Source organism: Pagrus pagrus (assembly GCF_965226575.1).
Source record: "Pagrus pagrus genome assembly, chromosome: 17".
Lineage (NCBI taxonomy): Eukaryota > Metazoa > Chordata > Actinopteri > Spariformes > Sparidae > Pagrus > Pagrus pagrus.
In genome coordinates this window covers 19,789,275-19,810,861 of record NC_140201.1, presented here as the reverse complement: position 1 = coordinate 19,810,861, position 21,587 = coordinate 19,789,275, and the positions used below count along the sequence as shown (strand labels likewise).

The 21,587-nt window shown below is 43.3% G+C and overlaps 1 protein-coding gene across 4 annotated transcripts in view; it reads left to right on the top strand.

The window, feature by feature from the left end:
• The first annotated feature begins 869 nt into the window (after positions 1 to 869).
• fhod3a (formin homology 2 domain containing 3a) overlaps positions 870 to 21,587 on the top strand; it is a 74,832-nt gene continuing 54,114 nt past the window's right edge. For all 4 annotated transcript variants that reach the window (XM_084380097.1, XM_084380096.1, XM_084380095.1 and 1 more), the window contains exons 1-3: positions 870 to 1,419; positions 7,105 to 7,214; positions 11,047 to 11,114. In XM_084380097.1, coding sequence (XP_084236223.1) covers positions 1,255 to 1,419; positions 7,105 to 7,214; positions 11,047 to 11,114 — 343 coding nt within the window. In that variant the 5' untranslated portion in view covers positions 870 to 1,254. The remainder of the gene's footprint in view (positions 1,420 to 7,104; positions 7,215 to 11,046; positions 11,115 to 21,587) is intronic.

Sequence of the window (21,587 nt, the reverse complement as noted above, 5' to 3'; positions counted from 1 at the left end):
ACAATATCAACAATACATATTTTTCCTCCTCCCTGTAGTGCTGTTTCCATCTGGATTGGTTTGGTGTGAGCTGCTGCGATTAAAAGATATTGGCCGAGCAGATGTCTGCTTTTTCTTGAATATAATGTAACTGGATGGCACTCGTGGTGCTGTGTAATTATTTGTCCCCCTGTCAACATATGCCTGCGCAGAAAGAAGTGTAACTACTTGTGACAGTGCGAGGTGAAAACAATAATGGCAGAGGAGCTCATCATCCATGAGTAGATTCTTGCCTCTTTCTGGTTTTTTCAGTCTTGTGAACAGAAATTCCTACAAAAGTCGACAGTGCCTGTTGAACAGACAGAATTACAGCACAACCTGTATTTAAGTTATTTGGCCACCAGAGGTCGCCATTGGTCAGGTTTGCGCTTTAACTTGCAGCAAAACTCATAACAGTTAATAATTATCTTTGTGTGGCTCTAATGTAGACTTACAGTGAGTTAGCACCACACTTACACTTTATATATCATGTTTCACCACATTGACTCAGTGGACTTCTTATTAAATATCCTTATGGATGTAACTTATAGTTTATTATGATATTGTTATCATGATTACTTTATGGTTTATATACAACTCTCTGAAATAAATGTCCAAATGGAATCCTGGGTTATTATTTTACTGTATATGCTCATATTTTTCTAAATATTTTTATAAGATTAGCGCAGTTCATTTTGATAGAGGCAGCCAGTGGTAAGCCGGGGACAGTGATCTGAAGGGAGGGAGAGATGAGGCAGAGGGGGAAATAGATATGGGAGGGTGGGGGTGAGGGGGGAGGATTTACTGGGACTCAGACAGACAGACAGCAGACCGGCTGTCCCAAGCTGAGCTGATCCTTCACTCTCCAGCAGCAGCAGCAGGCTGGAGTCCGCCCGCCGCCTCCCCTTTATCACCGGCCACCTGCCTCTCCGAGAATAACACAGCGGCATCAGGCCGAGCACAGCCAGAGCGAGAAGCCGCTGTCCTGTGTGCCACCTCTCCGGCTTCCATCAACCCTCCCCTCTCTCTCCTTCAGTCTGTCCACCGGTGTGCGTCCTGCGGGAGGACCGGCTGCTGCTGCGCACAGGGCGCGCTTGGATACCCGGGTTTGTTTGTCGTTACCAGGAGAGGAGCGCACGGCTCAGCTCAGCTCAGCTCAGCGGCCAGAGGCAGAGCTGCGACGGCTCTCACTGAACCGGGCTGCCCCCTCAGAGGAGCCACTTGCATGGAGGCACCATGGCCACGTTTATCTGCAGGGTTCAGTTCTTAGACGACACCGATCCGTTCAACAGCACCAACTTCCCAGAACCGACGAGACCCCCGCTGTACACCTTCAGAGAGGATATCCCCCTCATCAACCAGTTAGCAGGCGTCCACCGGCTCCTCAAAGCCCCACACAAGGTAGGATCACCAGGGAACATCTACAAGTCCTTCACTTAACTTATGTGGACGTGGGAAAATGTGATAAATGGGCGAATATGTGAATTTTAGAGTGATACATTCCACCATAAAGCAAGACAAGATCACTAAAAACCTCCAGAACTGACAATCTTAACAGGATTTCTTTCATTTTGAACACACAGCTCTGAATCAGGGCTGCAGCGGGTTGTTTTTGCCACTTTTAAGACTGTTTTTCATTTCAAGCCTACTGCAAATAAACTTCCATCCCCACCATTCAGAGGCTATTTTGAGAACACATGCAAGCACAACTGATTGGCTCTCCAGCCGGAGGACTGACAGAGGTTGCAAATGTTTGCCTCAAAGGCCATGGCAACATTAAACACAGATCTCACTTGAAATATCCCCATTTAATCCCATGTTTGTGCACATTTTTCCATCGGGTGAGAAGCTTTATCTCAGAGAAACCTCGGAGCACACTCTCACCTCTGACCTCTCTGTGGAACGAAAAGATATGAGACCTACACCCCCCCTCCTCAAAGCGAATCCTTTCTTATTTGCTGATGTGTTTTGCTTAGCGAGTCACAGTGACAGGTGTGTTAAGGCATCAGTGCAACTGGATATATCCTGAGTTGCCTCATTCAGCTACGAGTGCCAGCCGTGAAGCTCCCAGCGAAGAGCCTGAATCAGAGCTGATCAAGTGTCAAGTGTCAGATTACGATGGGTGTGCGAGCCGGGGGAAAGTGTCCATTCTTAGCGGATTTCAGTATTTAAAGCAAACCCACGATATAAAACACATCGACACATTCCTCACTGACACGGTTGAGTCACACAAACACACCCACAGAGGCCGTACGAGTGGAGCAGATACTATGTGACCTTAGTGCTGTGCCTCTGTTTGTGTGGATGATCAAGTTGAAATGGAAGTGAGAAGCGAAAGAGAAGAGACGGGGAGAGCTTCCACTGCTGGCACACGACAGCCAACCAGCGTCGAACAGCAGAGCGGTTTTCCAGACCGAGTAGATCTTTCGCTGCCCCGTCTTTAAAAGCCACAGAACAAATGAAAAATGGCCCGCAGCACAGAAAAGCTTATGATTACAACCTACACGCGGGGCAGATGGCACAGCATGCGTTGGTGTTTGCAATTTTGTTCGCATCAGGAGGAAGACTGTGCGCAATGGCAACTGGATATTGGGCTTAGATTATAGGGATGGAACTGAACTGGTGCAAATTGGCCTGTCAGACCGTCACAGATCTGAAAGTTGGCGCCTTGAAAGAGCTCGAGTGTTGTTGGAAAATGTTAAAACTAGTGAGGGTTTGACACTTTCCGGAGTCTTCCTTTGTCTCGTTTTGTCCTAACCTTCTGTGCTCGTCTCTAAAGAAAAGCCTACTGTATTATTATGTTGTGATGGCGGAGCTCTGTGTATTGCTGGCTGGGCTGCATTTAAAGTATAGGTCACTTGTCCCAGAATTCCTGTGGCCGGGCCCTGGATCCCTGCAACACTTTGTTCTCCTCACTTTGGCTGCCGCGGTTTTCCTGACCTCTTCCTCCAGCTCCTCGTCCACCTCTCTGACCATGCACCAGTTCGTACACTCAAACACAAACACACATCGACACACATAACACACACACTCACACACAAATGGTTAGGCTAACTGCCAGGGCTAAATCAGGGCATCACTGGTTTATGTGTCTGTGTCTGTGTTTGTGTGTGTGTGTGTGTGTGTGTCATTTTTATCCAAACCATTTCTTTTTTTCACTCTCACAGAAGATATCATCACTTTCTCTTCCTAAAAATGAACCCACACTAAAACAGGCTTAACAAGTAGTTAGCTCAGTTAGCCATGCAGCTAGCGATCCTGACTGGAAACCAGGGGTGGTATCACTAGAAAGGATGGGCCGGGCTTAGCTGGTTAGCATGCTTACACCAGGAGATAATATATACCGACTGATACTATTTTGACAATTTTTCAGACACCATTCACCCTGTTACAAGACACTGTACCACCAACATGATTCAGAAGCTGTTATCTTAAAGGTGCAGTGTGAGAAAGATCTTCATTGACTGATCTTTTTTATGCCTAAACAAACTAAATAAACAAACTGACCTTAAAGGACAACACAATATCACACTGTTTTACTTTGTTTATATGTGGCGGACCCTGCCACCGTTCTAGCTTCAAACAGTGTTCTGGGACCTTATTTTCCTCTGAGAACAGCTTGTTTATTCACGTATGGAAACAATATATATATCTGAGTTTGCATTATTACCTCATTGATATCTTAATTTTAAAAAACTCTGGGTTTTCGTTTCTTCTCTAAAACTTACATAGTGCCCCTTTAATGTAAAAAGGTTACATAATGTTGCTTCAGTGACACATAGATGTCCAGCCCAGTGCAGAAGCCTCAACATCAGTCAAACAGCGACAGTCTTGCGGTGTAAAACTCCCTTTTCCCCTCAGAAACAACAAAGCCCAGACTTCACAGCTCAACTTTTATTTCATTACCGAAGGGCTCCCATTAAAGCAACACTGGGAGATTTAACAGCCGTGTTGAACACACCCTCCTCTGCGCTCTTCAAAGAGCCCGATCCTCTGTGGCTCTGACTCCGACACCAAAAAAAAGTTCTTAAAGACTCGTCGTCTAACTTACGTAAGAGCTTTGTTAACTGTCGACCCGCCGCGATCGCCAGCAGGCTCGGTGTTGTTTTAACGTGGAAGTAATTACTCCCCCCGATTTTTTTTCCCCTATACTCGGCTCTTCGGGGAGAATTTGATTGTGTAAAGTGTGATGAGTGTAAAGTATACTAGCCACTAAGTGTTTCCCTGGCCCGTCCCGGAGTCTTGAGTGTGAAGCGCTTGTGGTTCCGTCTGGAGCTGCCTCTCTGCCGGCTCCGTCAGCATGATGTGTTTTGTTATGTTATTACTACTATTACCCAAACGAAGTGTTTTAGGAAAGAGACACCCTTTGGAGGGCGAGCTGTTAACGTGTTGTGTTACAGAGACGGCCCGGGGCTCGCTTCTCGCCGTCCGAGCAGTATTTGTGTGACTGAGTAATGTGTGTAGATAAAACGGAGCAGCTGAAGAGAGCAGGGAGCTGCAGCTGGAGGCGGTGTTGAATAGAAATACGGGATTTTCAAAGATATTTTAAGAAGCGTCGCTCAAGGACAAGACGCGCTGAGTGGAATAAAGATAAAAATGCTGAATAATGCCAACAGATTGGGAACAAGAGTGACATAAAAACCGGGGCAGTGGGACAAGACATGATTAACCCCTCAGCCCTCCACTGGTTTAAAGGCTGCTTAGAGTAAAGTGATGTCATTTTTCTGGACCTACCAGACTGTTGTCTACTTGTCCTAGCCTAAAATATTGCAATATTAATCCAAGGCCTCGTCACCCAGCCCTCATTTTGATCCATGCCAGTGGCCCAAGCAGGCTCTGTGGGTCGCGGTGTTGGTTTGTCCTGTGGTCTGTTCCTAACTCTAATTTAAACTGAAATATAACATCAACTATTGGATGAATTGGCGCAGAAAGTTTTGCATTGACGTCAATGGTTTCTGGACAATGAATCTCTTCAAAGGTGCAATATGTAAGAATTTTAATTGAACTAAAATCATCGGCAGAATGTGAAGAAATAATAGTTTTGACATCGTTTCACAGATGTCTGTGTATTGTGTTGCAAAGATATCTACCGGATTTAGCATGCTAACCAGCTAGCCTCAAACCGCTCTGTCTTGTAATGCCACTTTGTACCTTGAAAGGCGATAGTGAGTCGCTGCAGAGTCCAGTCTGCAACAACACCAGGGTGGTTTGGCGTCCCCGAGCTGGACATATATGATGCCCCTTATGTGTTTTATTTTTAATATAATGACATTCCGATCAGCCTCAGCTGTACTTTGTGTTTAGTGCTAATTAGCAAAGTTAGCATGCTAACAGCTAAGACCAAGGTGGTGAATTTTGTAAACATTACACCTACTAAACTTCCGCATGTTGCCGTTTTCACTGTGAGCATGCTGCAATGTCAGACTTAGCTTTTGGCTTATTGAAAGGTCCACTCGAAGTCCACTTACGTTCTTCTAACTTAATTCTCCTCTTCCTTGTGTTTTTCATGGTGGTCTTCCTGGGAAAATACAGTTTTGACACACTTTAATTGGAATTTTAATTAACCTATATTTCAAGTGTTGTGTCTGATAACTGTGTGTTTTGCTTTGCGGATTAGTTGTTTTTGCACAGATGGATTAATGTTGTTGTGGGGGTGGGGGGTGCGCTGGAAACTGGAGCAGGACCCAAAGTCACCTCGATTTCTTACGGTGCATTACTTCTGGCCCTGAGCTTTGGATTTCTTCAATGATAAGTTAGCGTTGCGCTGCAGAGTTCATTGCAACATGGCAGACGGTCGGCTTCTCCTTGTACCACTTTGGCCCTGGCATGGCCCCCCACCCCCCCTTTAACTCCCAGCCCCTGCGAACACACCCACCCTTGAGCTCCCGTGTGCATGCTGCCCCGGTGCAGAGTAAATATAGCACGGTTATATTTATGCTGTGAGTCCATCCGACAGTCTGTCTCTCTCTCTGTTTCCGAGTGAGAAGGAGGGACGGACAGAGAGCAGCAGCAGCAGGTCTTGTGATCTGCGGTCTCTGCTCGTCAGAGAGCGTTGTCATGCAGGCGGCCAGGGGGGGCGTTTGGCTGGGCACCAGAGGCCAGGCTAGGTTAGGCCTATCAGTAACATTGAGGTGCTAAATGCTAAATCAACCCATGACTCTGATCTCATTCACCTATTCATACGCAAGCTCTGACAATAAGGTGCAAAGCTCCGAGCTGATTGGAACAATAGCGCGCTGATGTACGTTAGCTTTTACGAGTTGTAGCTGGGACGACCGCTCGCACCTGCCATCAACTTGTGACTGTACTCATAAACATCAATGCCAGGAGTGTGCAGATATATTACTGTGCACCTGGTTTTAAACTCAGCAGGGCTTCTCATTGCACAGCAGAGTGGATCAAGCACACTGTCATGTAGATTGTGTATGTGGGAATGATTGTGATTGCTCCTTCCATAACCACACAAAGGGGAAAATGTGCTGTAGCTTCACATCAAACAAAATTAAAACAATATCTAAGTGTCATTTTTCCTCACAGCTGCTATTTATATGCACTAAAATCTCTCTTTTTCGCTCTCCGTGTTACCCTCTGGTTCTGGTTTCATGTTCTGCAGCCTTTATTGCTACGTCTCTACTAGTTAATTCCCTTAACAGCTTCGTAATGCCAAAAGCAGAGCCGCAGCGCATATGGCTCTCTCACTTTTCACGGATCACTGTACACACTCGTGTTCAGATCCTTTCCCCCCGTAAACTGGCTTTATTTTACGGGCTCAAATTGTTTGAAAAAAAAAAAGGGTGTGAAACACATGCAGGGGCACGGTGAGGGAGTATTAAAAAATAGCGAGCCCGGAGACCAATGTCATTCCTGCGGGTGGTTCGTGTACGCACATCACAGTCTGGCCAGGGAAAATTCACATGCTACACATCACATTTTCCATCCCTAATTTAGGTATAAATGCCAATTTGAAGTCGGAATCCTCTTTTGCTTTAGTTGTTGCCCCCCTTTAGTTTTGTTTAATCCAGTTTGTTAAGGTCTGGTTCAATATAAGACTTTTGTATTAATAAGAGTTTGAATTCTTTCTTATAGCTTGATGACTGTACGCTGCAGCTGTCCCACAATGGCACCTATCTGGATCTGGAGTCCTCTCTGGCCGAGCAAAGGGACGAGCTGGAGGGTTTTCAGCAGGATGACACAGGGTGAGACTGATTCACAAAAATACCCTTAGAAACAGACTGATATGCTCTTCACTGTCAAAACTACTTTGACCATTTGAGGCAAAGTAACGGGTCTCTTTGCCCCTTCTCTCGCCTTCTCTTTCACACACACACACACACACACACACACACACACACACAGACACATATAATTTCCGAGTTTCTCCATTCTTATAAAAATGGGAAGAATCACAAGCGGCTGGATGTGGATTTCTTGGAAGCACAAGTTCACGGAAAGTATGAAGCAGTCTGGAAAGCGGGACAGATGTGCCCCTTCCTTCCACAGCTACAGCTCGTCTCTCACTGTGTTTTTACTATAATTGATATTCTGATCTTCTTTGTGACAAAATTTCACAGTTCGCAAACCTGTCAACTCTTTGTAACAGCACTGCTGCAAAGTATTTTCAGTCGCTTAACTCTCCCAGCAGCAGTGCTGGTGTCTCTCTGAGACAATAAGAGAAGATGAAAATGGACGATGGGCTCGTGAATTACCAGACAAAGGTGGTAAACCACCTGTATCCTGTCACACCCTGTCTTCTGATCAATTAAGTTAGGAGGTTATAGTCTAAACAATAGCCACACTACTGATTATTCATCATATGTTAATATATGTCAGTAGGCTTTGTTTGTGTATGACAGTAAACTGGGCCTGGATCTGCCATAAATGAAAATGATCCAGTCACATGTTTCACACCTGGCAGCAGTGCAGCACAGCTACACAGCTTTACCCTGAAAGTTATTTAAGGCTAGCATACTGGCTACAACGAGGCACTAAAAGTCAACAAGGGAACCATTTGTGAAAGATATGCCACAAGTCGTGACTGAGGAATTATAGGCTACAGTAAGTTACTGAAAACAAATATAAAAAAACATGTACCGTAGACTACATGTTTCCAAAATTGCTGTCATAAAGTTATTTATCTTCACATTAGTGCTATTAAAGACATTTGGTGATATGTCTAGCTGCACCAACTCCAGCTTGTTAGCACAGTTAGCTAGCATGAATAGCTTTGTTTTTGTTTCCTGTATGTAGGCCAACATTAACTAGCCGTAAAGCTAATTAAATTAGCAAACCATGCAGTTAGCTTGCAAACAAGTAGGCTTACAGTACTACAGCTAACACTACTTGCTTACTAGCTAGCTGTTGTGTAAATTCAGTGGTTAAATGTTTATCTTCTCCTTAGGGCTATGTCTAGCTGTACTAACTCTAGTTAGTTAGCGCAGTTAGCTTGCATGAAAGGCTTCTTTTTTGTGTCCTGTGTATGTAACATTAACATTAACTATCGAGCAAGCCAGCTTAAATAGCAAACCATACAGTCAGCTAACAAACAAGGCTAGGATTACAGTACTCCAGCCTACTGCAGCTAGGCCATTTAGCTACTACATGCTTGCTAGCCAACTGTTTAGTAAATTCAGTGGTATGAGCCAGTGTCGCTCAATGTTAGCTGAACAGGTGTTGTTACTTGAGCTAATTATCTGTTTAACAACCAGGTGAATATTATCTACATTCAACTAATGAAGGCCTACAGTAACAATATCTGTGGTGAATTAGCCAGCTGAGCATCAAAACATTAGATAATTGTATCGAGGCACAACTTTAGAAACACACTTTGTCCTCAGCTGTTGCCTTCAACGTGGCTTGACAATAAAGCGTTGTCGCGTAGAGCTCTGAGAAATCCACTGAGGTTGTGTTAACTGGCTGCAAATGTAAGTGTGCGACAGTGTGTTTGTGTCTGAGAGTTGTGGTATGTTGATCTGTTTGGAGTCTTCGGGCCGCAGCATGATAAGTGATGGCAGTCCAACAGAGCTGCGTTGTTCTCTGTGTCTGTTTGCGTGTGCTTGTTGCCATGCATTTGTTTGTCTGCGTGCGTGTTATTATTTTGCGTCTGGTAAGCCGTGTGACGGATGACAGACAGGTGAGCGGAGGTGTGTGTGAAGTGGTTGAGATCTAGGGGAACTGGTTAGATTGGAGAGGCCTGTCTGTCAGCCTACCAAGGTCGTACTGTACTGACAGTAGGAAATGAGTCACACGTTGGGTTGGGTTTGACCCTTTCTTGGCAAAACATCACAAAGGTTGTGGATGGATTCTTCTGAGTAAGCCCTACTTGTCCTCCCTCACTATTTATAAAGTGTCAAAAATGAATAAACTATTCACACTCAATATCTCAGCCTCACACCGCATATTTCACTTGTGCTGCAAAGCCAGGCAGATTCTGACAGCTGCTGCAACATCTTAAAAGCATAGTGATAGCACTGTGCTGTATTTATAGCTGTTTGTCACATGCATTTATTTCATTTTGCCTGTAGGCCTATCATGGCTTATGGATGCTGTGCACATGCAGTATGAGAAAGTATAAAAAAAGCAAGGCTTATTTTTCTACTTTTCACAACCTAGAAAAATTCCTTTCACTGAAAAATTCTCCACCACATCGATGTAAAGTAATTTTCACCCAGAATTTGTGTTCCCGAGCCGGAAAAATGTGTCGCGATTCCAGCTGTGGCAGGACGCTGCTCACCACAGCTGACAGTAAACAAGGTCCTCTGGTGACGAGGACCGCTCAGAGCAGGCTTCAGCAGCCAGAGTCTGTTTTTATATTGTTGAATATGTGTTTAAATAGCGACGTGAATCAGTGGAATGATAATATTACACATATTTGTGGTGTAGATGCGTGGACAGGAACTCTTACACTGTTTAAAAGAGACACCATTTGCTATAGATATCGGCTTGTTATCCATCTAATGAGCATTTTCTAACCCCAAAGCATCCCTTTTTATCCTCATTGCTATAAATAATATACAGCATGTAAAGTTTTCATTTACTCTAGCGTCCTGTTTGCATCTGGATCTGGATCCACACTATACAGACATTATCAGAGAGGCATAGATAGTTAGAAGAAATTAAATTGCACGAAGAGTTTTTATCAGCATCTCCACGCATCGTGTTAACATTTTGCTCTATTTCCGAGCAAAGCTGATAACGCAGCTTAGCAAAAGGATAAGAGACCAGCTGGGCTGTTGTTTGGGTGTGTGCGTTATCCTTACTGCATGTTGTGTGTAACGGTGTATTGCAGCGGTGTGTGTTATCGCAGCAGTGCTTTCCCTGGGTGCTATCAGCATGTCAGTGATGGAAGTCAGTGATTAGCTCCTACACAGACTGGAGAAACACAAGTTACGAGAGAGTGTTCACCACCGTGCTTTCAGTGTGCTCCTATTTGTTTTCCTTTTGGAAATATGCTGGATGTCAGTGTGTGCTCAGGATGGCACAAATAGTGTGTGGCAGTGTTTGTGTGTTGTGTCTGTTCCTGCAGCTCTGCTGTCTGCGTCAGATGTGTATCAGTATAGGGGCTCAAATTCAATGCAGGTTACTGTTTGTCTCCACCGTTCCCCATCATACCAACCACCTCTCATAACAAGTCTTTGCCCTATTTTTTTGTGTAACATTCATTATTTCTTGATACAAGTAACAATTATACTCCATCTCCTTCAGTTGTTTAGGAGAACGCTGCAATAATGTTTTGCTGTAAAGCTCCAGAAGCGTTTTCTGGACTTTGAAACTTTACCCAACTTCCCATCAGCATGGGAGTGAGCAGATAATGACTGCATTGGGTGAACTTAGCCTTTAAAGCAGCAGCCAGTTGGGAGAGGACCTATGCACGTCCTTTTTGTTGAAGGGTGTTTCTCTACAGTTCACTAGCGCCAAGAAAATCACACCCGATACCATAGTTAGCGTCCAGCAACTACACAATAAACTCTGTTGCATTGATGAAGATATTATTGAATCAATAATAATTCTGTTTGCTTCTTTCTTTGTCAGGTCCAGAGGGAAGAAGCACAGCATTATTCTACGGACCCAGCTGACTGTCCGCGTACACGCCTGCATTGGTGAGTGCTGTGTGACGTGATTATACATCTGGTTTACAGTACATGTGGTTGATGCTGAAGTCAGACCTGAGACCTCCCACTCGACTTGTAGGTCAAACCTCATTTCAGTGTTAAACGTGAATGGTGGGAGTGTGAGCATGGCTGAAGGTGAGAGGCTGGTGAAAGAAAAAGATAGCGGCACGAAGGGGAAGTAAGTAACAATGAAAGAACAGAGGAAGGGTGCATTCATACATGCAGAGCAGATCATTGGCTCAACAACCCAAAAGTGACCTTGAACCTCCAACATAACTTCGCTGATGCAGCAGAATTGTTTTGAGAAACATTTCAGCCTCCCAACACCCATCACCATTCCTGTTCGATAAAACCAAACTCCTCCGAGGCCCAGCAGTCCCCTTTAATTCAGTCGAGCCTAATCCAGTATTTGTATCACTTGTAACCACCCATAACTGCTTAACCATAATTTGAGATCAGCAGATCTGTGACAGCAAACCACGAGGACAACAACACAATGCTGATGGAATCATAATCTCCATTTTGTTGAGGAATGTTTTTATTGGGATCTTCATCATATCAAACTCATCTATGTGACATTCCCGGAGAAATGCTCAAAGCATCTCCGTGCCCAAGGGTATCACCAACATGATGTAGCTGCTAGCATGGCTGTGGACTCTTATCTTTTGCTGTAATATTAATATATAAGTGTCAGTTTTACTCATATCTAACACAGTTAACAGAACTGGCCACTTATCGTTAACGGCTGTGACAGGATTTCTTATTCTCACTCAGAGATGGTGCCTGCTGACTGATGGTATAACGTACAGTAGGTCTGTGTAAATTATCCAGAAAAACAAATCTACTAAGATCTTTAATGTAAGCTGGCCATCTGCCCAGTCATATGATGAGCTATGCACTCCTTCTTCTTCTTTCTGTGTTCGGTGTCTCACGAGGGTCTTTACCGGCCGCTCTCTGTCTGCAGCTCAGTCTCTGTGCACCCATTATAATCACCTCACTCTCTCTTACCCTCCTTCCTCTGGGTCCGGGCTCCTCACTCCTTTCCCCTGTGACTGTGTCTGCATGGCTAGCATTCTCCATGCCAGTGATAGCGGCGCTAAATCTGGATCCTAGAATCAGTACCTTGGATTGGTTGAGAACGTGATGAGGTGAAGGGTCGCTCGGAGGGGGAGTAACGGTGTTAAGGAGAGAAAACGTGCACACAGTGTACAGAAAAAGGAAACAGTTTCTCAATTTATGATGTATTCTACACATATGTGAAATAATGTACATTTTTACAGCGCAGTTATGACATAAAAACATTGAGTTAATTGGTAACACCACCAATTTTACATATTTAAGTTGTATAACAGGGTTTTGTGGCTGTAAGCTAAATCTTTCTCTCTCACACACACACACGCACACAAACAGACCCTTATAAGGGATCTTCCCATGGCTCATCTTGCTTTGAAGAAAACTGGTTATCGGGCTATATTTGCATGTCTCATGCGGCATAATTAAAAAACAAAACCAACTTCTTAAAACAGAACTTTTTTATTAAAAAAAGGCGGCATCATTACCATATGAGATGCATTTCCTTTTGAAGGGCTCGAGTGAAACTTTAATTTTGCCCGGTGCCAAAGCTTGATGACAGAGCTTGCTGAGTACATTGACCGCAAATCCAGATTTCATCCAGCATGGCACAGATGCTGGGCAGCGACCAGATCCCAACCGGAGTGGCACTTTGTAATTCTGCTGCATTATACAGACGTACAGTATAATCAGATAGCGTGAGCGAGAGAGTGATCCATTCACTTTAGAGGTCCACTGACCATTTTCCAACCCCCTCTCAGAGTTGCTTCAATGAGTTGGTTCAGCTTTCCACTCATCTGCCCGTTTAACGCTCTCTAATCCTTCGAGGCCTTGACCTTCAAATCGCCTGAATAGTGGTCAGCATACCACTCCACTAAATGAAAAGTCTGTCACAATCAAGGGTACAAACCGCTTGTGAAATCAAATATCTGCAACTTACAGTTAGTTGGCCAGTATAGCAGGATTGCGGGTCATGGGACTGAATTAAATGCATGGATCGCCGACTGTGCCAAGCTTGAGAAGTATTTGGTTTATGTGATTGAAATGCAGGAAAGGATCAATTCCTTTCAGTTTCCTAATCTTACTGGCTTCGCCGGCTTTCAGTTCTGATTGACAAGAATCAGGATTTGATTGTATTAAGGTCAAATATCAGGGAGATCTTAGGGTTTGCGACCTCCTTCAGTCGCTCATTGATCTTCTTTCAGGGCCACAAGGTTGAACAAACGAGCCTAACTCTATGAAACGCAGCTCTTCTTGGCATTTCTTGGCACTCCTGCTAACGGAAAGATCGAATTACATTCAGGCTCGCCAACATCGGATTAAGGATGCTCTGTGATGCATGTGTGTGTGTGAGCGAGGGTGTGATAATGTGTGTGAGTTAATGAGTTTTTCTGTTGTATATGAAAAGGAGGGCACATTGGCATGGTCAGCAGAACTGAAACGACTGCTGGTGTAAGCACTACTCTGTGGGTGATGTGTCTGCGCTGGAGAGGCCTTCGTGGCACTTTAATGATCCGGCTCTTCACTGCGTGACTCTCACCAGGAGATTGAGGTCAATTTTACAGGAATTTATCTTCTTTTTTTATGCAGGGCAGGTGACCTGAGTGTCCTCAGCTTTTGGCCTCATCATTTCTCCCATCTACTTCTACTGTATATCTCTCTGTCATTTGTTCTTCTATCATTCAGTGCCCTCTCTCCTTTACTTCCTCCCTTTCACTTGGTGGATCCCGTGGTCTGCAGTCCCATCAGGCTGCCAATCAGAACCCCTTGTTTAAGGGTTAATTTTAGCCGTTTCCGTCGCAGCAGAGTTGTTGTGGACTGTAGCTGACTGGTGGAGTGAGGTGGCTCAGGGGTGGTTGGGGTGAAGTGGAGGCGTTATCTTTAGAAAGTGTTGACAGCACAGAAACATGCGAGGAAGGCAGCACAGCGCTGAACCTCCACTCACTAAATGTGAGAGTCAGAGGAAGAGAGGGGGAGATTAACGGGATGAAGGAGGATAATAGTGGAGAATAATGGTGAAAGATATTACAAGGAATGATAGGAACGTATCTCTTGTTGCACAACTGTTCATTTTGTCTAAAAACTGTGCTAAACTGCTTTCTACCAGGAGGAATTCAGTGCTTATTCAATCCCACTATATGAAGGCATCAAAACAATTATCTTTTAGATATTTCTCATTATGTGGTTTTGTAATCTGTAGTCAGACTCTCTGGATATAGACTGTGGGTTTAAGCCTGCCATTGGCTGCCTGCTACCTGCATGTTTATGGTTCTCAGAAACCCCAGTGCTACAGGAGACGTCAACCTTTGAGCTAGCAAACTACATGCTGAATGTGCGAGGTACCTGAACCCTAACCTAGTTGCTAATGGTACGAATGCAACTGAGCTCACAGTTGATACCTTTTTTTCTGGCGGGGATTTAGCCATTTTAATGCCAGGGCTCAACTCAACTCATGCAATTGTTCCACCAAAAGAAAATCCGCCCATGAAGTAATACAAAGGGGCTGGAGCATTTTTTTCTGTGGCTACCTCACGATTGTAAAAAAAAAACAAAAGAAGCATGACTTTGATCAGCATATTTGATGGAAATGTGACAACTACTTTATGAGATGGCTTATGTGCAAAGCTGACTTGTTGGCCTTAAGGCAGTGCGCCAAAACAGAAATGGTTCATCCTCCTGGGAGCATGAATCTGCTCAGTAAATCTCATGGCAACCAGCCTTTTGTGAAAGAAATTGTGTGCAATTGAACATTTTTCGTGCTGGTGGCTTAAAAGGAAACCAAACTCAGTCCACTGTTCAATAAGGTCTGTATCTGAGGATATTGTGTAATATGTTTCATGGTCATTACTGTTAAATAAAGTTGTATCGTATTATATCATATCGCATCCTAACGTACCGTACCATACTGTATTGCATCGTATCATAAATCACCTCACAATAAATAGATTCAACACACTGGTCTAGGCAATTGATGTAATGTAGCTCTGGACAATACACAACAAATTTCACAGATAATCAGTCATGAGTACTTGAGATACCTTGCAATTAACCGTTGTGCCTGTAAAGGGTAAAATCTGATCTGACAGTGATGCCAGATAATAAAGATAAGGAGCAACATTAGCTCCATCTGGAGTCGTGTTTCTGGACACCTGGTGAATGTGAGTCCGACATTCATCTTCTTTCTGCTCTGTTTTGGTCTCCACCAGCTCCTCAGGGAAATATCCAGCTGATTAACAGCCATATGCTGCACTGTGTTCAACAGATACTTGCTAAATTTGTCCGTCTGCTTTTTGATGATGGGCAGGTAGCGTGTGGTCGGTTTTTCTGAGCTTTTGAGCTACAACAGCTGCCTGCTGGGGCCAAAACGATGCTATGAAAGTAAATCATTATTAGCTCAAATTTGCTAACCAAAAGTCAGAATTGCATAAGTAGTCATATAAACCATTGTTAATATAAATATAACATATACAATACAAAATACAGCTGCTTATAAATAGTTTTTGTTGGGTTTTCTCATAAACAAATTAATGAACTGAAAGATGAAGTCAGAAAAACCTTTAAGATCGAGGGTTAGACCACATACAGTATAAACCCACACTGGCTGAGTAAAAACTATACTTTTCGCGTTTGTAGACTGTTAAACTGCACATGACTTACCAGAGTGTTTTCAGAATCCCAGAGCTTTTGTTTCCCATGTGGTCTCATTTCCCAGCCCCTCCTCAAGTGAAAGGATATGCAGTAATTAAATACAGTTTAAGTGATAGAGAGGCTATGCTATCTGACAGGTAAAGCTCCCTGTAATGAGTGGTACAGCAGGTGAAACAAAAGAGCTGGAGTGCAGAACAAAAGACCTTGCATGTGTTTTGGAGCCTGTTCAATCCCTTTGGCACTCAGCTCTGGAATTTGGCCCTTTTTTCAAAAAATTTGGCTTCTATACTGTTGGATTTCTGCGCCCCAATTATCCGTCTCTAATCACCCCCCGCAGTACTGTGAGGGAGAGGCGGGGGCTGGAGGTTGAGGTGGAGTGGAGGTTGACTTGCTTTGATTTTCTGTGGTTGTTCTGTTACATAACAAATTTGCAGCTTGTATAAAACAGAGTTGAAGATTGTGTCTCTGTCTGCGTATTAATCCTCAACTTTCCTTTTTACCACATGATTCACTATTACCATATATGCTTGTCCTCATCAGTGGAGGAATGTAACCAATACTGAAGTACTGTACTGAAGTATTTATGTTACACTTCTACGCCACTACATCATAGACTTCGCTTTTTACTTACTTTACGACTTCATTTGTCTGACAGCTTTAGTTACTACTTACCCATCATGTATCTTCAAATTTGATGATTATGAATTTGAATTTTTCTGATAAACTGAAGGATTAAGTTTTCCTTTATGTGCTGAGAACTGTCTCTGACTCCTTAAGATCAATAAACTAACCCCCCGTGGATTAGGTGGAAAATGTCAAAAAGCTGAAAACAGGCTGTTTTTGAGGCTTTTTAGAGCTACGTGGTTCTCACAGGACAGCTGTAGATGAGACTACCTAACAATATCTAAGGTAGTTAAAACTAGCTCAACTTTAAAGGTGCATTGTGTAGTTTTTGGCAAGGAATTTTAATTTAAGGAAAAAGCAATTTCATGCCTAATCAAATGCTTTTTGTTTTCATGACTGAATAAACTGAATAAACAAACTGACCTTAAACAACACAGTTTCATACTGTTTTACTTTGTTTGTATGTGGCGGACCCTGCCACCTTTCTAGCTTGTTCTGGGGACCTTATTTTCCCCAGAACAGCTTGTTTATTCAGTTATGGAACAAATAAATATTTCTGAGTTTGTATTATTACCTCATTAATATTGTAAATATTAAAATTCTGAGTTTGAATTTCTCTCCAAAACTACACAGTGCCCCTTCAAGTACATGTAGCTGATAATACATACTTCTGTTTAAGTAAGTGTTTTTTTTTTCTGCTTTGAATATATACGAGGGTTTATAGTAACTGTATTTACATTCTGTAAAGAGATATTTTGAGGATTTGGTGGCATCAGTGAGAGTTACAAAAATCAAAATCTCCATAAATATGGGCTTACTGACATGGTGGTCCTGAGTGATAAAGCTGTAGTCACTCTTCAGTGTTGCTGTAGCGATGGGGGGTGTGGTGGTAGTGACAGCAGTCTGGCCTTGAGATGCTGCAGAACGAGACGACTACAGCTGGTTCGAACAGCGATTTACTGTGTTGGAGTCCCCCCCGCTGTGGGAGATAAGGCCTGGTAATGGCATGGTGTGACAGGGAGATAATGCTGGGTAATGGGGAAGCTGGGAGGGTGCATTGGTACTGGACATCTGTGGCTGTACAGTCGTAAAAGTCCAGACAGTTTATGGCTTTGCGGACACTCTGCCCTCTTATATCTAACCTAAGCCAACATGTTTTAACTACTTTTCAATCCGGCATCATTTCTCCTTCATCCTCTAGTAGTCTACTTTGCCCGTTTGTCCCCGTTTGTCCTGCAAGTCTCCTGACTGGTTTCATTCAAACACCCTGCTCTCCTCTTGTCTAACGCCAGCATTGCTTTCTTTTCCTGGCCTGCCTCTAAATCTATATTTACTCTGCTCAGCTTCACACACTGTCCGTGACTCTTTGTTCTCACCGACACCTGTGGCTTTGGCTCAAACGGTCGTGTCTTATGATCTCTCCGTGTGCACGTGTGTGAGTCAACAAGGATATTTTACAATGCTTATGAATAGTTTTCAAGGCAAGTTCAGATCTGTCACTCAGTCTGTTTTATCTGTGCATAGCTGTGATATATTCTGTGCAAATGTGTGTGAATGTTAATGTGTCCATATTTTCTTTTCACAAAAATCAGCAGTTATGCATTCAAAGTACAAGACGCCCTCCTCGCCTTTTTTTTTTTTATCTGTGTTTCACAGAGAGAAAGAAGGAACGAGAAAATCACTCAAATAGTTTCCCCTCTACCCTCACCAGCAGCTGAGACCCTGAGGAGCGACTGAGAGCATTGCGCCCACATGAGTCATGCCTTAGTTACTGCTGTGGGAGATGGAGAGATGGGCTGATGAGGCATTAGGGATGGAGGTGTAGAGCGGTGGAAGTGGTGGAGTAACTTTACAGCAGTAGCTGCTGTAGAAAAGCCTGTAAGATGCATCTATCCTGCAGCTGTTCTCCATTTCTACTGCAGTAGCAGTTCAGATTGTCTTTAAAGCCTTTTTTTTTACACCAACTGCAATTATTTATACGCATGTTTTTTAAATCTGTTTTATTTAGTTTATTAAGTGAATGTTTTGTCTCTGTTTAGAATATATATTATCATATATTATTTAAATATATTCTTTCTGTGCATGTTAGCTTCACATGTAGTGACACTGCTTCCAGGAGGGACGTTGCAGTAGCAAAACAGAACTGATCTGTGGCCGGTTGAACTTTTTCCTCAGCGATTAAAAGATTTAGGCATTGTTGAACGCCTCAGCCAAAGGCTGAAAAAAACAACTTCTTTTATCTCTTCTGTTATATTTTTGGCAGATCAGATGCTTCACAGCGGGCAGAACTCCTTAACACATGTTGGAAAAGTTTTATTCTGCTTAAAGGCTTTGGGGCATGTAGACACACGTCTTATCTAATCACTTTATTTTGCGTCCATGTAAATAGTTAAGATGGATTCTCTAATCAGAAGGATTTCACTCAGATTGCATAAACGTTGTTTATGTGACTAAAGCTAATGTTAAGGTCTTTTACTTTAATTTCAAAGTCAATGCTAACTGAACAATGTCAGGGTGCCACTTGAATATAGTTGGATGTAAAACACATTAACTTCCGCAACTTCCGGGCGCGTCACAGCATTGCACTGAAAAAGGGGTGAAAATTAGCGTGTCCACCAGGGTGTTACGTTTCCATCATGGTTGATCGGAGCTGAAGCCGAAAATACTGGAAATAAATACTGATTGTACCCTTTCCCACTGAAGACAAAAGCTGTTAGTGGACGTTAGTCTGTGTTTTGTCCAGTTAAAAGGGGTTTAACTGTAAAGAGGTTTCTTACAGTTTACTCCAGTCTAAACCAAGTTATTATGTTCTCTGTTGCTGTGGGCCTAGAAGCAAATAGAAATAACAACTGTGCATGTTTCTGCTTCACAATTCCATACCATGCAGTAAAACTACAATGTGATTATTTCTGGATTTACTGTTTTGCTGTGTCATCCAGCTGTATGTGGCAGCTGTGCGTCTCTCTTGTCACCGTGATCAGCGGTGGTGTGGTGGGTCCTCTCTCTATGTGCTTTCTGTGGATGTGGCAGGGTTTTCCCTGGGCTCTAGTTACGCTGACAAACATGAGCAGCCCAACTGTTGTGCTGTGGCACAGCTCGCTGCTGTTTGGGGTTTGCTCTCCCAATCCTCAGTGCACTTACTGGAAGAAAGTAAGAAATATATCACCATGTGTGTTTTGCTGTGTGTGCGTCTGAGCGTTACGTCTGGGCTTGTTCATATGTGCAACCCAGTGCGCCTGCACAAACCCCTGGCTGGTCTGTTTTAATCATTTTGAAGCTATTACATAATGCAATAAAACATTACAATTACCACAAGCTAAACATCCAGAACACACACTGGAGAATCTGCGGGCTTGGCATCTTTTCCAGCCGCTGGGTTTTAGAGATGATGGGTTTAGGGGATGTGTGGAGAGAGAGAGAGAGACGGGGAGAGGGATGATTTCCAGGGAAATGGTGAATCACTTAGGGAAGGAAACACAAGGGAAAAACAAAGCGAGGAGGAAATGCACCTGCCAGACAGCAGCAGCAGTTGGCCGGCAGCTCCACGAGTTATGTCATAGCCCTGTGGCCCGCTGACTTACAGGTGAGGAGAGTGAGGAAAGAAAGAAAGAGAAATTAGGTGTTTCTACTAAGTTTAGCTCACTGCGGTTCTGCTATACTCTAATATGACCCTATTTTAGATTCTTTGGCAGCTCAAAGGAGCAATATGTAAGAATTTAAGATAAATCAAACAGATGTCAACTAAGATTATGAACAGATTCTGAAGAAAAAGATGATGATGTCTGTGTAATGTGTTGCAGTGATATCTACTGAAGTTAGCATGCTAACCAGCCAGCACAGATACTTCTTGGTCCAAATATCTTTTTCTAGCTATCTTAACACCAGCACTCCCCTAGTCTGGACCGCTAACTGAGCTAACTGCAGCTACAGTTAGCAGTAACTCTGCTGACATGCCCCCAGCATTTTATTTTAGTCCAACATAACAAAGTGTTACACAGTATATCATTTCTCCATTTAGTTTATCAGCAGGTTGATTTCCCAATTGTCCCAGAGGTAGGTAGCTTAAAATTTTGTTTATCTGTCATACTCCTCTCTCTCACTCACTCACAAACACACACACAGCCAAACAGACACACACATACTGAGTTAATGGGCCCCCTATCATCATTCCTACTGTAAACCAAAACCAACAGACAGAATATAGTCTCAGAAGAGTGGAACTGATACGGTCTCTTCTATGTCTGTAAATATACCGAACTGTCTCATAACGCCCGTATACAGTAGCTTTTGTCATATGTCATCATGTCTGCATATCATATCAGGGTCACACACAGAAATAAGGGTACACACACACACGCACACAAACATTCAAGGGAGGAGTATAATAACAGGCAAGTGTGGTATGAGTCAGAGCAAGATTTCACTTGGCTAATCCACTCAGCAAGCAGCACATATCCTCCAGTATCCTCTCTGTTTACTCGCTCAGGCTGCTGTTAGTCTTACTCTGGTTTCCCCGTCTGTTTCTGCCGTGTCTGCCTTTTCTCTTTTTTATATCTGTCTTCCTCTTTCTTATTTGTCAGGCTCCCTTTTGTCATATTCAATCCAGCCAATTTATTTGGATGATTGTTTATCACAAAACTGCCAAATTGTATTTTCAAGGCCATTAAAAGAGCAGTTTAGGCATTTAAACCACCCGTACATGGTAATTTGGCTTGGCCACATTATTACATAGTATTACAAAATCATCAGAGCTCTTTATAAGGGACAAAACGAGAAGATACACAGATACAAAGCTCTGGTTTCATTTAATTTCTCTGCTTGTCTGGCATTGCACATGCCCAGTGAATCCAGTCAGTTAACAATGACATGACACAGCAAGCGTGAGAAGTGAGTGAGGAAGAGAGTGAAAGAGAGAGGGTGAAACTGAATGACAAAGGGTGAGGGGAGAGCGAGGGAAAACACTGGACGCTTGTTTCACACGTGCTCACTTGTATGTGGGATTGAACACCACAATATTTCCCACAATCAGCTTTTGTGTCCAGCTGCACGCTGCAAAAAAATCAGGTCACACTTTGTAACAATGCACCATCGCAGATGAAATGCAATTACGGAGAAACT